The 16,298-nt window shown below is 46.9% G+C and overlaps 2 protein-coding genes and 1 long non-coding RNA gene across 8 annotated transcripts in view; 1 reads left to right on the top strand and 2 right to left on the bottom strand.

The window, feature by feature from the left end:
- The window catches only part of mgat5 (alpha-1,6-mannosylglycoprotein 6-beta-N-acetylglucosaminyltransferase), a 44,420-nt gene extending 35,620 nt beyond the window's left edge, over positions 1–8,800 (bottom strand). The window contains exons 1-4 of one of the 4 annotated variants that reach the window (XM_078099330.1): positions 8,606–8,778; positions 6,374–6,461; positions 6,060–6,200; positions 2,206–2,641 (exon numbers count right to left, since the gene is read on the bottom strand). In XM_078099330.1, the coding sequence (XP_077955456.1) occupies positions 2,206–2,446 (241 nt within the window). In that variant the 5' untranslated portion in view covers positions 2,447–2,641; positions 6,060–6,200; positions 6,374–6,461; positions 8,606–8,778. Of the gene's footprint in view, positions 1–2,205; positions 2,865–6,059; positions 6,201–6,373; positions 6,462–8,605 lie in introns of all 4 variants that reach the window. The other 3 variants (XM_078099334.1, XM_040177670.2, XM_078099341.1) reach the window with 3 other exon arrangements.
- The window catches only part of LOC120820229 (uncharacterized), a 28,227-nt gene extending 12,133 nt beyond the window's left edge, over positions 1–16,094 (top strand). Inside the window, exons 2-4 of the long non-coding RNA XR_013467153.1 lie at positions 12,526–12,684; positions 15,707–15,809; positions 15,905–16,094. This is a non-coding gene — a long non-coding RNA (uncharacterized LOC120820229). The remainder of the gene's footprint in view (positions 1–12,525; positions 12,685–15,706; positions 15,810–15,904) is intronic.
- Positions 9,901–16,256, bottom strand: clic5a (chloride intracellular channel 5a). 3 transcript variants are annotated; one of them, XM_040177732.2, is made up of 6 exons: positions 15,651–16,256; positions 12,573–12,682; positions 12,024–12,149; positions 11,839–11,945; positions 11,416–11,597; positions 9,901–11,325 (listed from the first exon to the last, which is right to left on the bottom strand). In XM_040177732.2, exons 1-6 carry the CDS (start codon positions 16,152–16,154, stop codon positions 11,161–11,163), a joined length of 1,194 nt encoding a protein of 397 aa, XP_040033666.2. In that variant the 5' UTR covers positions 16,155–16,256; the 3' UTR covers positions 9,901–11,160. The 3 variants fall into 3 exon arrangements, with proteins under 3 accessions (XP_040033666.2, XP_040033672.2, XP_077955518.1); XM_040177738.2 differs by lacking the exon at positions 15,651–16,256 and adding an exon at positions 13,984–14,256; XM_078099392.1 differs by lacking the exon at positions 15,651–16,256 and adding an exon at positions 13,603–13,845.
- Between the last annotated feature and the right edge of the window lie 42 nt (positions 16,257–16,298).

Raw genomic sequence — 16,298 nt, 5'->3', positions numbered from 1 at the left:
TGTGACCCGTTTGAATTCGGGTCTTCGCATTCACACAAGCATTTTTCTCCGCACATGACACGGATAATGTGAGAAGGGAAGCTGAACAACAAGAAGATCACAAGGCATTCATTCACAGTCGCTCCACTTTTCCGCGGTATCGTGCAGGCCGTTTGATACTGCAACCAGCAGCGATTGCGAGTGACATTGGCAGAGAAGCGTTAAGCTGTCCCGAGCTGCTGTATCCGTACCGTTACCAGAGACATGACGTTTGTCTGCAGCAGTAAACGGGGGCCTCGCTGCTTTCCTCAGTTGATGATCATTTTCAGCGCGTTCATCACATCCAAGGGGCCCTTTTTTTTTCTTGATAAGTTTGACACGCTAGCTCTCATCACATCAGAGGGATCGGCGAGGGCCAAGACGACCTGGCAGAGCGCCCCAATTCGTGCGCAGGGAGAGGAACATTTTGTTTGATTTGGACGAACTTTGTGCCAGGAGGAAGGAGGGGCGCAGCGAGGTCGCGGCAGGAACCAAACGGCGGCCTTTGGAGCTGCCGCCTCTCCAAAGCTATTTTGGGGGCGCGGCTCTGAGTTAATAGCCGCCTTCTGTTTACCTCTGGAACACGTATGCCAGTGCCGGCTGACTCCGCGCTGTACGTCTAGAGGGATCCGCCGGGCCTGTTTAATATCGCAGCTCCTTCGGTAATGTCAACACGGCCCCCAACGGGAGGGACGGAGGAACATAAACAGCAACTGCCTTCATTTCTCTCCTGCACTTGCATTCACAACCTGTAGCGGCAGGTTGCTCAACAATTAAACGTGACCCTTTTGCGCCAGCGCGGTGCTTCGACTTGCACCAATGCTGCTGCCGGGCAACCGGATTGGGTAACAGGAAGAACGGACCGAGGGACACATTTCTGCTCGCCTCAAACGGCGTCTCGTTTCTCGGGGAGTGACGCGTCTCAAAAAACGCCTGTTGCTTTTGATAACCGTGTTTTAGGAGATAATAATCTGTGTTCACAATGACCCGTTTTTTGTTGTTGTTAAGCCCATGAGTATTAAAGAGAAGTGATTACACGGCGGACATAAGCCCGAGGCATTCATCATTGTTTCTCGTCATCCGCTCGTCAGACCGGGCCTGTCAGAGGGGTCTCCGTATTGCACCAACGTAATAGCACACGATGACCTTCCAACCCTGGGGAGGTCGGGCAGGATTAGAGCAGGAATGAAGCTTCCACGCTGCGCCCTGTCCTCACCCTGTCCTGTCTTTCTCTAAACTAACCTATTTTAGGTGCAGCGTCAGGTCCTGGGTGCGTAAAAACAGGTCAGCTTGGTGCAACAGATGCATTCCCTGGCTGGGCGGTGTTGAATGAAGTTCCTCCACGCCTAGAACTGACTCGACTGGAGCAGCGGGCTTTCGTGAGACGCAACGCAAACAAAAATGCATTCTTATTTACCGGTCATGCATGAAAATCGAAAGAGGAAGCTCTGTTCCTACAGATCGGATCATGGCAAATCATTGAGCAAAATGAGAGAGCACAGGAAGCACTGAGTATCCTGCGGCCTCTCCATCTTACAGAGGACGTGAGATAATGGGGCGCCGTGTACAGACTCTGCCACAGCACCACAGTAAATCAGTCCTTCGTATGAGTGGAAACTGGACCGGACACGTTTGCTGGAAACAGAATTACAGCCATAGAAAATACGTTTGGTAAAGACGTAGCTTTTAGAGTAGTTAAGAAGCAAAGCAAGTAATGCGCCGGTGTATTTGAGTAGTCCGGCTTCTCCTTTAGGTTCTCTGGGAACTTATTTTAATCCCGTGGACCTTTACTGTATCCTGCTGTTTCCTTGGGCATTACAGGACAATCGATTCCAATCTCAGGTTCCTAATGAAGCCTCCCATCGAGCCATACAGGTCCATTAACGGCATGAATAACTTATTGACGGTTCTCCTGGACCTGTGCTATTACATAATAGTGTGGCTGAATCAGCGTTAAATCTCCACGTTGTTTTTTCTCGAGCGTAAGGCAATGCTGCGCCCACTCGGGAGGAAGATAGGTGGAACCGGTCGCTGCCATTTAAAGAAGATGTAAAAGGAGACACTGGGATGCAAAGCAGCCCTACGTCGTACTTCTGTTCAGACTGCCTCTTGTTGTTTTACGACATGGGAGTGATTTTAGTAAAATCCCGGGTCACGCGCGGTGCGGCTCGGGAGCTGGTCACTCACCGTATGCCGTCATGGTGCCCACGTAGGGCCCGTCCATCACACTCTGGTTCTCCTCGGCCAGCGCCTTGATGTAGCGCTTGCTCAGGTCCAGGATCTGCTGCCTCAGCACGGCGCTGTTCTCGTGGCTGGCTCGCTGCTGGATGGTGAAGTGCAGCAGCATCATGCCCCAGATGAAGCCAAAGCTGACCAGGAAGAAGCCGAGCTTCTGGGAGGACAGCTTCCACAGGAAGGGTGTGGCCATGCTGACCGACCGGGGTTGGCGCAGCGGCTTGGATTTCACGGAGGGAGAGGGGCGGGGGGGGGGGGCAGAATTTAAGGGGTGGGAGCTCAGGAGGGCAGGCAGGGCATGGCCGCGTCAGTCGGTGGGGCGGTGTTTCTCTGGCCCATCCTCAGCGCTCAGCAGCATCTCCCCGGATTCCGTCCGACCCGTTGCATCCTGCAGACACAGACGAAACAGAGATGAGCGACAGAGTCATTTAAGTACCCCCAATAATAGCATGTTGGTGTAGATTATGTCTGAGGTGAACGCAATACAGACTAAGCAACAAAAAGCAGCGAGGGGCTTCAAGGGTAATTTAAAGTGTAATGCTTCTCAAGAGAGAGGCCGGGCAGAGCCGCCGCGTCCCACTCAGACGGTTGGATCCTTATGACTGATGCCGCTGCAAAGCATTAATGCAACAGGGTAAAAATATAAACATTTGGATAGCCTCCGATTTATCTTCCGCACTGGCAGGCGAGACCTCGGACAGAATGTTAAGCCTTTTTTTTTTTCTCATTCATTTTCTTTTATTGCCAAATACTCAACAGGCTGTTTTGTTTTGTTCATTTATTTATTAAAGGGTGTAGGAGAATTAAGCAAACAGCAACAAGTAAAAGCAGGGCTACAAAAATCTGTTTAGTCTATAATGTAATGTAATGATGTATGATGCAAAAATAGTAGATATGTGGAAGAATGATAAAAGAAAGAAAATTCTTGTCAAAAGGAAGAGAGAAAAAAGCAAATCCTCACATTTAAATATGTATTTCCACATTTCTCTAACTCGTCTAGATTTCATCTGAATATGAGGATGTGTTAATGTGGACGGGGCAAGCTGAGCACGCGGCTACAGCGACCGAGACGTTTTCAGAAGATCATAAACCACAACGTTTCCTGTTGCATTACCCACGGATCCAATCACACAATCAAAAAAACAACTAAGTCTCTCATGACGCATACACAAATTTGTGAAACTTCCTGTGTGCGACAGCAAAGCCACATTTCGGGGGGGGTGACAACATAAAGCAAAGAACATGTGAATTCTTTCTAGAACCGGATCAGCAGGTGCGGAGAGTGACGTAATAATGGGTTGTTAGCGCTGCTGGCAGGGGAGAGACCCAGTGGCAATTTCGCGAGAAAGACACAGAAGGACGCCTTTCACCTTCCATCCATCAGCTACGTAAATAGGTCGCCTCCGACCGCACAAGGTTACGCCAAACAACCTGTTTGTTTGGACAATCAAGACAAAAGACTCGTGCTCTTTTTATTCTCACAAAGCACAACGAGGGGAAAAGGCCACGTCGCCTCCTTTTCGTTCTGTTGTGCTTCATCTTTTTACTACATTTTGCTCGCTGTAATTTGCTTTGTGATGTGTGCAAAGCAAAGAGGGGGTCTGTGAGACGAGCCCTCGGCAGTGACGCTGTGCAATCTGCAGCGCTGTTAACGTTGGATGCCTCTCATTGAAGGGGGGAGCGGTGGGGGTGCTGTTAGTTGAGTAACCACAAGGGTGTGAGTGTGTGGAGCCGTTTATCGAGGAGCCGGTCTGAATAGTTGTCAGTCAGAGCCAGGTTTATTGCCCAGCCCGATTTCCTGCGTCAACGCATTTTATTTAACGCTCATCACTTTGCCGGGAAACCATCCAATCACGGTGGCGATGCTGCTGTTAAACCCCCCTGCGGCGGCAGCAGCAGAGAATATATCACCTCTCAGTTACCTTCTGGTTTCTAATTCTGGATCTTTATTTGTCTGGCAGGGGGCCCCATGGCTCTCGGCAGCAACGGCCAAGTGAAAACTGTGTTGACAGCCAGCTGAGATTGAGAACATACGACCTTTGGCAACTTGAGATGATAACGTAACAACCTGCTGAGTGTTTTCTTTTTGGTCATTGTTGGAAGAGGCATAAAACAAGGATTATGATGCCTAAATACGGAAACTGCTAATTTGGTTTCTAGAGGTTTCTGTGGTTCCTAGTTTAAGTGTCCACAAGTGAGACACTGTTGTAGTTGCATAACCCGCTGAAAATAGACAACATGTGTACAATGTGTACAACATGTGTACAGGATGTGTACAATGATAACAGACAAGCCCAAAGTTGAGTCCGTTTCAGGTTTGACGGCCATTTACAAGTAGGATCTGTTACGTAGTAAAAGCCATTATGACTATTTGCAATAAATGCAGCTTTGTTTATTTCCGCCGTGTGCACAGATGTAACAGGTTCATGGTAAATTTGCAGGGACTCAAAGTGATGATATCTAATTAAAATAATCGTCTTAGGCTTTTAATGCATCTCCAACAGAGGTTCCATCATCATGCAACCTCGTTCCGTCAGGCATATGCTGGATTGTTGTGACCGGGGCCAAATGGCCGAGCGACGTAAAGACTGTCCATTTCCTTTGCATCTGCGACCAGCGCTGGAAATAACTCCTGTAAAAGTATTTTAGAAAGGTGGAGCGGGCATAGGGAGCGACGTATTATTTCCAGTGCATTACTCCAGGTTTAAAACAGAGAAAGCGCTCTGCCGGACTGAAATAACTTAAGAGCCCCGTTGCATAACCAAAGGAATAAGCTCTAGATGGAGCTTCGGCCATCAATTATGGATCGACTTTGGAACAAGTACCCATTTTTCTCCCGAGTATAAATAGGCTCTCGTGGAGCATCAGGTGAGTTCAAAGCCACCTCCAAGTGCAATGACAGCCAGCAGCCCTTCTCTTCCAAAGAACGGGCTTTGATAGTTGCGACTAATGACTCTCTAAAGGTTAGTTAATTCATTGGATAGTTTACAAGGTTTACAAACGTGAGTATTTCCTTCCATATACATATCCACCCAACTCTGACCAACATACAACACCAAAGCCAACCACCACGTCAAGGCTTTTGTATAAATGTGAAGTTAATGTGACGCTTCAAGGCTCCCGTTATTATTATTATTTTCAGTTCAGCCTCGTCCAAGACGCAGGGACCGGTCCCGCCAGTCGATGTGCATCCTCTCCCCCAACGGGGACTGGGCCAGTCTCACGAGAGACGTGATCCTGACAACATGGCCCTGCTGCCATGGAGACGCGGTGTGACTCTGCATCTTAATGGGCTTCCACACACGAGCCCCGCCTCTCAATTATTCAGTCGGGCGCTGCGGAGGAATGGGGGCACCTCTGCCACTCAACTCGTCCAGCTCGTGAGCCGATATGGAGAGCGAAACCCCTGCGGGTTCAGGGAGTTTATCTAAAATCCCGAGAAGCACACAGATCGATGGTAATGTGTTCTTTATTGAGTCACTGATGGGCTCAAATGCTTCTTCAAGGGGCACCAATTTGGAGCCTTTTTGGCATAAAACTCTTCACACATGCATAATATATTTTTTTAAACCTTTAGCCTTTGTGTGCAGTGAGGAGACCAAAAAGACTTCACGTGGTGCGTTGGGTATTCGCATCAATTTACATGGTACATAGAAAAGTGTCTCTGGGTCACCTGACAAACCCGGTCCTTTGCTTAGCATTCAAATTAAAGACTTCTCTCTCTCTTCCTTTTCTTTCCTATCCTCCTCAGTCTGTCACAAGTGATACAACAAACAAAGATGTCCAGGCAGGAAATGTGCCATTACCGTTAAAGAAATTGTAAATGTTTGCTGATCCGCTTAACAATCTGCAAACTAGTCCATTCAGTTGTTTCCCAGTCCTGTTTACTCCTCCCGGTCTGTTTGCCAAAGGGACAGTGGGGAAAGTGGACAGGAACCAGACCCAACCTGGAACGCAACAATGCTTTATTTATTAATTTGTCTTAGTCCGGACGTTTGGACCTCCAAACCGCTAAAACACAGTGTGGATTTCCTTAGCAACCCGCCCCCCCACTAAGAGTTAAAGCCAAAACACAGAAAGCAACAGACTTCTCACAGGTTTTCAAGCTTGGCGTGCTTACATGACGGGAAGTTCTCTTTTCTCTGAAACAGTGATAACCGACACCATTCAGCGAACACTGGAAAGGCTGGTTCTCTCTGGCTGGCTTACTAAAAAAAAAGGAAGAAACACACTTCATAAAGCCTTCAGCTGAAAACAGCCCAGGCCTCCCTTTCCTCAGGCTACCGGGGAACAAGTTTAACCCGGCGCCGCATGAGATGAGACCAGAGGGAGAGGCCGAGGCCGCCGTGAACATGACCTGCATGTCGAAAAACAGGCGCCGCTCAAAAGCGTGGGGAGGAATTCCAGATGAGATGCTGAGAGCGGCGGCGACACTTCCATCTCCCTGTCACCACCGCTGTGTTATGCTAACGCCAGCCGGCTTTGTTACATCATACAAGAGAGCGCTTGAGTGATTTTGGAAAAAAGAAGTAGACATACACACACGTGTACATTTGGAACCGTCTCCATATGCTCTCAAATAAGAGTTCACATAAAAGCAGAATGTTCTGCAAACATGCTCCCCACCCGTCACTGTGAGGAGCTTCACTGACTGCATTCAATTCTAAAAGCCTAACCCCCTCTGCACTGCGCTTCATGCCTCGAACACTTTGCCAGACAGAAAACTAATCCTAATGCTGGACTTTGCTCTTAATGCAATCCAAATCCTCTGAAAACCCTTCAAAGAAGTCCGCCCTGGCAAAAGGCCCCCACACTCTGTCCTCGTGGGTCATTTCAAATGCACCGCCGCCCTGCCAAGCTATTTGCCAGATTATTATGACAAAGGCTTGTTAAGGGAAGCTAGTACTGTTGGCATGCCAAATTGCGGATCGGTATACTTTCAATCCAGTATTTCAGGTTGGGGACTGACAGAAAGAAGAAACTAGCCAAAAATAATCCAGACACTCAAATGTTCTCATCTGCAGTTTGGTTAAAACGAAACAAAAAAACAAGCATGAAATTGAGCGATTTAACTCTTAAAGGTCACTGCGAAAGTCCTTCTATTATCATCCCTTTATTACATCTTCAGTATTTTACCCGTCATGTGAAAGAACAGCTTTCGGAGAGGATTTAGAGGCGGCTTTGTGACTTGCTCGACCAATAAGAGCCTCTCTGCGTGCGGCACGAACACACGAGTGCATCTGCGAACAGTGGGCCGACTGTAGAGACGCGACGTGAGCGTTACGTGGGGGGAGAAGCAGCCTCTCCGCCGCGCAGAGGCCGAGTGGCGATTCTGGCCGGAGGAGGAGCACATGGCCCGATCTTCCTCCAGCGGACAGCTGATCCCATCCCTCGCCGGGACTCGGCCCTGATCAAACAGACGCGCGTGTGCACGCCGAGGGAACAGGAGCCCCATTCAGATCTTGTGAAACCAGAAGAACCAGAACCATCGGCACAGCCTCCCGATCCTTCCATCCCTCAACCCCTCCTTCCTCCACCCTGCGCTGCCTCCGACATCACTCTCCACTCTTGTCGGTTCCAAAAAATATGAGTCGAGTTGCGTAATGCCGACTTAAGGTGAAGGTCCTGCCTGCCTCCCGAGGAGTCACCCTGAAGGTTACCCGAGCCCGCGTCATCAGCCCATCTGGAAGGTGAGAGGGAAAGAAGACAACCCCTCCGGCAGCAAGTGCGTCTCCCCGGGTTCACCCGTTTAAACCGACGAGGGGAACCGTCGTCTTGGCACCCGTTATAGAGCGGCAATAACCGCCAGAACACGCCGGTTCGTTACCAGCCGGGAACGGACTCGGAGCGAGAGCCACCGGCTCGAGACGCGGTCCCGACACGGCGATGCTGCTCGACTCGAGACGTCCCGCCTCATGCTGAACCCGGCCGTGCGACGACAACAACAACAACAACACGGGTCCCGTGTGCTCGTTGCGGTTATTAACACTCTGATTCTATAACTGGCTGAAAGAAGAACAAAACAAAAAAACTACCGCGAGCGTTGGCGTTAGCTGCGCGGCTCCGTTGCCGTTATTGAGGCTAACCGGCGAGCTACCGCCCGTTTCCTGCAACAATAGCTTGGTTTTTTTAAAACATTTTTTTATAAATATAAATTTTCAGGCCAGCTGCTTCGCTCGAAAACCAAAACACGCACCTCCTCAATGACAAGTCGCCCCACTACGCGAGCAAACACAGCTAACGTTAACCACCGCGCTCCCTACCACCAGCCCCCCGGCTTCCTTCCCCGTTGAGGCAGAAGATCGGGCTCCGGTTTCGGGGGCTGTAAGCGCGGACGGAAACGGCCGCTTACCTTTGTGTCGGTGGCGATACGAGGTGGTAAAGAGTCCAGAGTGAGTGAAGATCAGGGGCGGAGACGTCGTTGTGTTGAGCGGACCTTGGGGGGCGGGGGGGGGGGGGGGGGTGACTTCCAGCACGGCGCAGCGTGCGCACGATCCTCCGCGTTCGCTCTGCCCACTTTGCAGAAAAGGCGAGGGACAGTTTAGGGACCGTCTGCGTGTTGCCCGCGGACAGAAACGTAGAGTGACGTTTTAGGGACCGTCTGCGTGTTTTAAGTAAATTCACTGCACAAATGCACAGTGCACGTAGTAAATTACACAGATTATTTCTTTTGCAGGAAACGTACGATAATGTTTTGCGTTAATGGGAATTAAATCCAGCATTATGATTGTAGTGCTTTAACTGTAATCAAGTAGTTTGCAGTGTGGTTTTGTTGATGAATACGTTACCCTCCAAAGTAAAAAATAAATAAAGTTGCAGTCCTCGCTACAAAAATTAATTCTTGTGTAGTGTTCACATAATAATCTGTCTATGTATTAACAGCAATGGCTCTCAGAGCATCAAACCACCCTTGAATAATTTAATGGAATTTTAATGCCACAACTTGCTACTCATTGAAATAAAAGACAGTGTCCTCACTTTTTGCTGGAGAATAGCAGAAACCAGAGACCGCTGTAATTTTGTATGAATTATTATTTTACATGCTCTGAATATAATCATGAGCCACAGTGACGGACATTCAGTAACATTTTCATTCTCACGATAGTCAAAACAGAAAGCGGAGCCAAAGAACACGACGATCCCTACATTTGTGGTTACGCTGTCAGACACCAATAAAAACTTTGTGTTTACTGCCATCTGCAGGCTGTCACATGATACAATGGGCCCCTTGTACTGCATTTTTATGTGGAGCTGCTGGAATCCAGCAAGAGAGTGTATGAGACATGCATTGTTTAAGTGCATGTAAAGTAAAGCAATGTTCTATAACATGCATTATTGTTTTTGTGTTGTGATGATATGGCTCAGCATGGGATTATTTTTCATAATCACTGTAAAAATAGAATACTTAAATGCTGGTTATTTATACTAGTATTGGGAAATTAGAAAACCATGAGGCAGAAAAAAACTGCGTATGTTTGATGTTTGCTAAATATGTATTTACTGCTTAGCCTCAGATTCAGTAGGAAAGGTGGCTTTACCAGCATGACACACCTCATAGAACCTTGCATGTATTTACATGAACATAGCATTTGCAGTGGAGAGACACACTGAACATCCATTCTCCAAAATAAAACACAACCTTCAAGCTTAGTCTATGAGAAAATAGATTTATTCTTCAAATTAGCAATTTATACACAGAGGGTTCATGGTTCTAATCATTAGAGATATATTTTGCCACACGGCTCCGTGGGTAGAAGTCCTTCAATTACATCACGTCCATATTATATCCAGACATCTAAAGTGAACCGTACAGACATAAAGAGTTGAAGGCAGAGGAGAGCATGATTCCCACTAAGGCACCCATTATTAAGATCAACTTCCCAACACAGCAGTCGTGGTAAACTGGGTGCTTTGTGTTTTACCAGAGGCAGAATTATCAAATTTAAAGTTTATTTTTTTCATCTGAAACACGTAGTGAGACTATGGTTATTTCACGACCACGACATGTTCGATACATCAAGTGTGGTGTCACACCTATAAAGTGGATGATTTAACGATTAAGAAAACTAGGGGAGACAGACCTCTCTAACACTGCTCCAGGAAAAGACAAAATACTTTGGCTGAAACACAAATAACGCTGTGAATAATGATTTATGCATTCCCTTATTCCTAATGCATATGTACGTTCACAACATGAATAATAATGTTCAATAAGTAGATTAACTGTGAGCAGAAATGGGTAATGTTTCAGTCCAGCTTAGGAGAAAAAAAACTCCTTACCGTACCCCTGACAGGGACAGTTAACCAGAACATAAAAAATACAATTTTTTTGTTTTAACTGCAGTGCTCCATCAGTTTGGATTGTTTAGGTGTGAGTTACCTAATGTTGAAGATATGGGTCATAGAGTCTGCCCTCTCTCCAAAATGATGGGACTACAATGGCACTCGGCTTGTGGTGCTCAAAGTGCTAAAGATCAAATTTTAAAAATAGATTTGACAGAAATATTCTTTCCAGAAATTCTGTCACGGTTACTCAAGATAATTCACACGTGTGTCTTGAGCCATTTCATGCCAGAATTGTGGTGAAAGGACCATTTGTATTATTCATTTGAGAGTCCTTTTTTACTTTTGACACCTCACATAGAAATATCTGCAGTATAATCACCATAAACAAACTATTTTGTTCACAGTAAGTATTATTACACATTTAAGATGCTGCACAGCAACTTCAAAAAGAATCAATTGTCTTGTCCTTGATACCACCCTTAAATGTTTGCTACATTTAACCACCTTTCTGCAAAAAAAATGACTTATGGTTTGCAAAGACTGCATAAATACTTCCGTGTGTGGTCCAGTAGATTCTCTAAAAGGAGAGAAAGGTACTAAAGTGAACGTTTTGGGACGCATTCACTTTCCCAACCTCTTTGCCACGTCCTTGTAGGCCAGCTCGATTTCCACATCCGCTGCGCACGTGTTGGTGAACTCGTCTCGTTCGTAGGCGTTGCCGAGGTAACGCCACAACCCTCGGAATTCAGAGGGAATTTCATAGTTCCGGTATTTCTTCGAAACCACCTGCAGGAAAACATGTTATTGTGCTACTGTATGTCAAGACAGATTTCCAGCTAAAGTGAGCCAGAGTCGGCCAATTGAAACGCAGGTCACCTTGACAACGTGAAGTTTGGGCAGAAGGTTGCAGTCAGCCAGCGTCAGTTCGTCTCCGTCCAGGTACTTGCGCTTGGATTCGCCCTCGCCTCTGTTGTGTCCCACCTGAAGCTCGTCGGGGAGAGGACTCTCCAGATACGTATTGAGCTTAGCCAGGGACTTGTCTAGACCTTTCTCTAATGCTGAGGCACAAACAACACAACGCACACGCGGGTCATGACGTTTTTTAAACCAATGCTTCCGTATTGCATTAAAATGAATGTTTACTGGCTATATTTTGAACTCGCACCATGTCACATATTCGTTTATGTAATGATCAAAGGGGGAGAGGCTTAGAGCCAGAGGCTTGGTGTGAAGATGATGTGGAGAAAATGCAAATTGTGCAAATTTCCCCAATTCTGGTTTTGTGTTCGGATTGCTTACCTCGATTTTTATCTGGCCGTTTGTTTTTGACATAAGCGGAGAACTTTGCAAATATGTCGTTCCCCGCTGTGTTGGATTCCCGATTCTTTGATGCAAGTTTGGGATACCTAAGAAACATGAACATGGCGTCAGTGAGGATGTCCCTCGCCTCGTCCTATTTTCTTTTCTACGCGTGTGGGGCATACTTTGGTGGAACCAGCATCTCCTCCAGGTACTCCTCTATTTTGTTGACGTCAGTGAGAACCTCCCCCTGGAAGGTGAGGAAGGGCGGGTGTGTACCCGGGGCCAAGTTGTGAAGGTCAGCCGGTTTCCTAAGTGGAGTAGAATCATTTTACTACCTCTACTATTGAACTGCGATGAAATGCCACTGTGTTTTTTTTGTGCTAATTCTAGTAAACAAACAATGCTCTTTCGTTTGTCTATTGTTGCTGCTAGTGCCTACTACTCTTGGGCCTCATTTCCATTCCATTTATTGTTTTGTTCATTACCCTCACATACTGCTCTAAGGAGCACTTCGAGCATCTTAAAGCTGCTCTTAAGCTGCTTAATCAAACAGTGAGTTATGGGACCTTGTGTTCATTGGTCCATGCAGTACTTCAATTGTCACGGTACCTTTTTAAAGTATACGTAAGTATTTTCTGTGTTTGTGGGTTTCATTTTAATATGCAGATTTTTTTCCTTTTACAGCTCTGCAAAGACAGGGAACGTACAGTATGATGTGATGTCATTATCACCTCTTGAGGTCGACGGTGGTGACATTGAAGACGACACCTTTGAGCCAGAGGATCATAAAGAGGCGCTGAGAGAAGGGACAGTTTCCGATGCTCTCCCCGTCACTCCCAGCCTGTAAGAGCACACGCACACATGAAAACACAGTAAGACACATATACTTCATACACTGATTCATGCACACACACACATGCAATCCAGACAAGTACTCAATAACTCAAACCAAAGAAATACATAATACAAGTAGACCATTCAGTGATTTTAGTTTGAAGTAGAGGGTTGGGCCTGTTTGTGCACATGAACGCATTTATCATTAACATAAGATCAAATACAGTATTATTGTGTTCACGTTGTGTATGTGTGGGTGTGCGCGTGCACGACTGCAATCGGACACTGTAATGGGACCCAGAGACCCACATGAATAATCCAGACTGCTTTCATTAGCCGCCTCACTGCCTGTTTGGACGTGTGGTTCCTGCTGTACAGTACAGGAGCTACGGAGCTTTTGATATCTTTCATCTCCTGTCCCGTGCACACACCACCGCTGAGCTTCAACCGGCGTCGGCTTTGCTTGGCTCTTTTTAAGATGCCGACACTTGCTTTAAGGTATAGCCAGAAGTCCTGTACTTAGCTCAGCATCAATATCGGTGACGCGGGGAAACAGCTAGCCTGGCTCCATGTAAAAGGTCAGGTAACCACAGGTGGTAGTGGAAGAAACTCCACATTTACACTTGCAATGGTAGTCATATAGATAGGTGTTTCCAGGCTGAGCTATGCTAACAAGCCAAATTTAGCACACACATATGAGTGGTATCAATTTTCTCTTCAAATCACAGAAAGAATTATTGAACTATTGACATAAATGTTGTTCATTCAAGTCAAGTAAAATGTGTAAATAAGTGCCTCACTCCTATCCCTAAAGTAATACAATATGTACGCAATGTGTCCACACTGCGTTGGTTAACAAACAAATGTGGCGATGCCAAAACCATAGTATGAATGTACACACGCACACCTCACAATACAGTATCATACCTTCAGGCCATTGAGAGCCGCTGCCCCAATACTGAAAGGACCCCAGTAATAATTCATTGGGGGAGAGAAAGCGAGAGATTGTCCGTGCACGTGGGTGTCAGGTTCACACATGGAAAATCAGCACACAACAACAACGTGGCATGCGCATGCTCAAAGGATCCACCCCCAGTAAACACCGACACACACACAAACACACACTGAACAGTTTTTAAAGTGAGCACTACTGTAATAAACCAACAAAAGCTATTACAGATTATTCAGGCAGACTGAGACAGTAAAGTTTGTACACAAGTGTAATTTAAATGTGAGGGGAGAACTGATCTAGAGTCTGCTTGCGACGTGCACTAACTTCATCAAGACCACACACGCGTGATTCCCCACCTTCACAAACAGCTCAATATCAGGGTCCTTGTCCTCCCCGGCCGCGGTATCCGTCATGGTCAACAGAAAACAGGCTTCGCTTGTGTGTTTTGTTTCCAAAAGTGTGTAGATGTATTTGTGTGTGTGTGTTTGTGAGTTTGTGTCTGAGAGCCGTGTCAGTTTACAGCGGATTCTCCTCCAGGTCCATGTGTTGAAGTCGGCTTGGTCCCATAGCAGCTCTGTACCAGTGTCAGCTGAGGACGAGTGGGAGGGAGGGAGAGTGTGCGTGTGTGTTTAAGAGCCTCAATTTGTACCTGAGGCCCCAGCAGTGAGGCGTGACACTGTCAGTCACACCGAGGGAGCCCCTTTCCACCTTTTCCTGCTCTGATTTACAACACAATGAGAGACATTGTCTCTTTCTCAGACGCATCAGCACCCGTAGAACCAAAACCAACAAAAGTCTAGCGACTAATAACTTGTGTATCGATGCCCGATTCATCCTCTTCCCCACTGGTGCTTCCATTAAATCAAATGGGTAGTCATTTTCATCAAAAAATAGTCCCGTACAAAGGTGCTATTTCCTGCTGTTTGGATAATGCTTGCCGAAAACAACAGTGCCCGGTTCATATTTGTTATAGTTTACAAATGCTTTCTTCATCATCCAGCATTAATAAGACTTTGGGTTTTGGGTTCCCAGCTTGTGCAAAATCCTCCTCAGGCATCCTACATGCTGTGTCTTCTTTTTAGCCAGCTGAAGGCGTCTGAAACCAAAAAGGTTTTTCCTCAATTTCTCAAGACCTTGAAAGCTGGTCACCTCATAACTGTTGATGAATCATTGGTAAAAAACCAAGTCTGTTGCAGTTGTAAATGTTAATAAGTTGCTGATCAATTGACCCGCTGAAGTATTTCTTCAGAAGGTTTGTGACGGATGACTCGGTATGGAGATCCAGCGCAGTTTTATCGACATTTGATGATAATAAATTTGCTGTAGACTGTATTTGACAATGGTAGTTTGATGCTGCCAACACCTCGGCCCCTCCTTCTCTACGGCAATGACCTCCGGATTATAGCGCTGTAATGTCAGGTTTCAAAGTGCCTGATTTACGATGACTCAAGTGGACTTTATTGTGCAATGTGCATATTATGAAATCGATTCAGTTAGTGCGTGTGTGTCTGTGTGTGTGTGTGTGTGTGTGTGTGTGTGTTAGTGTGTGAGAGTGGGAATTTGGGATTAGAAATTAATGCATTTTCAACATAGATGCGTAGATGGAATCACTTAGCGTAAGACACACACACAAACACAGTAGGACAGAAACTATACCCAACTATCCCGTCTGTGAGTCAGGACATTCCTGTCAGTTCAACTGACAGCTTATATTTAGAACCAGCGTGACCCCTTGTTGTACAACACACACACACATACACAGACCCTCTCATCACGCTTCAGGATCAGGAATCAGGAAACATTTATTGCCATAACATGTCAGACATACAAGGAATTTGACTTGGCGGTTGGTGCGTAACAGCAGACAGTACGACAATGGACGAGAAGACAATATAGTGCAAGAGGAATACAATAAAATATTCCTTTTGCACTATATTGGCGCACTTGTTCATAAGAAAAGTAGTACACATGTGACTGTAACCCGTTCAAAGATGGGTTCGTTTTGAGCGCACCTTCCCCCTACCTTGACATAAAGTTGGATTTTAGGTTCCTCTTTTTCAGGCTCTGGCTTCTCCTCAGGCTCCTCCTTGTCAGACACCGCCGAAGACGATGACGACGAAGACGAGGATCTGCGGGAAAAGTTGCCGCCGTTCGCCTCCGGGGACCCCCTCCCCCAATTCGGGTACGTGTTGCTCTCCTCCACCTCTCTCTTCTCCTCTTCCTCTTTGTCATCCTCCCTGTTATTTTCCTTCACCTCTGCTTTATCTTCATCTTCAGCGTGCGCTGAAGAAGAAGAGGAGGAGGAGGAGGACGAGGATGAGGATGAACTGCTCCGTCTCTCCTCCGCGAGAGGCCGAGGCGGGGGGAGAGCAGGGGGAGTCGGCATCTGACCTCTGGCCCGTCCAGTGTTCTCGTACTCCGCGGCCGGCTTTGAGGGCTCGTCGAATGGCGCCTCGTAGGTCAGGTCGTACACACTCGACGGCAGGTTCTCGTAGGTGGACTCGGGGTTCTCGTACAGGGGATCCATTCTGCGGGCGCAGAGGTCAAAGCAGAGATCGTACTGGGTTGGCGGAGCGAGTTGCGGGCTCTCAGCACAGTGAGCGTGATGCCTGCTTTGTTCCACCTTATCAGAGAAGCTGCCCAGGACTTTGGATGGGGAAGGGACGAAGGC

This window comes from Gasterosteus aculeatus, chromosome 1, assembly GCF_964276395.1.
Source record: "Gasterosteus aculeatus chromosome 1, fGasAcu3.hap1.1, whole genome shotgun sequence".
NCBI classification, from domain to species: Eukaryota; Metazoa; Chordata; class Actinopteri; order Perciformes; family Gasterosteidae; genus Gasterosteus; species Gasterosteus aculeatus.
Note: the sequence above shows the minus strand (reverse complement) of the source record. Positions and strands in the feature narration are given on the sequence as shown.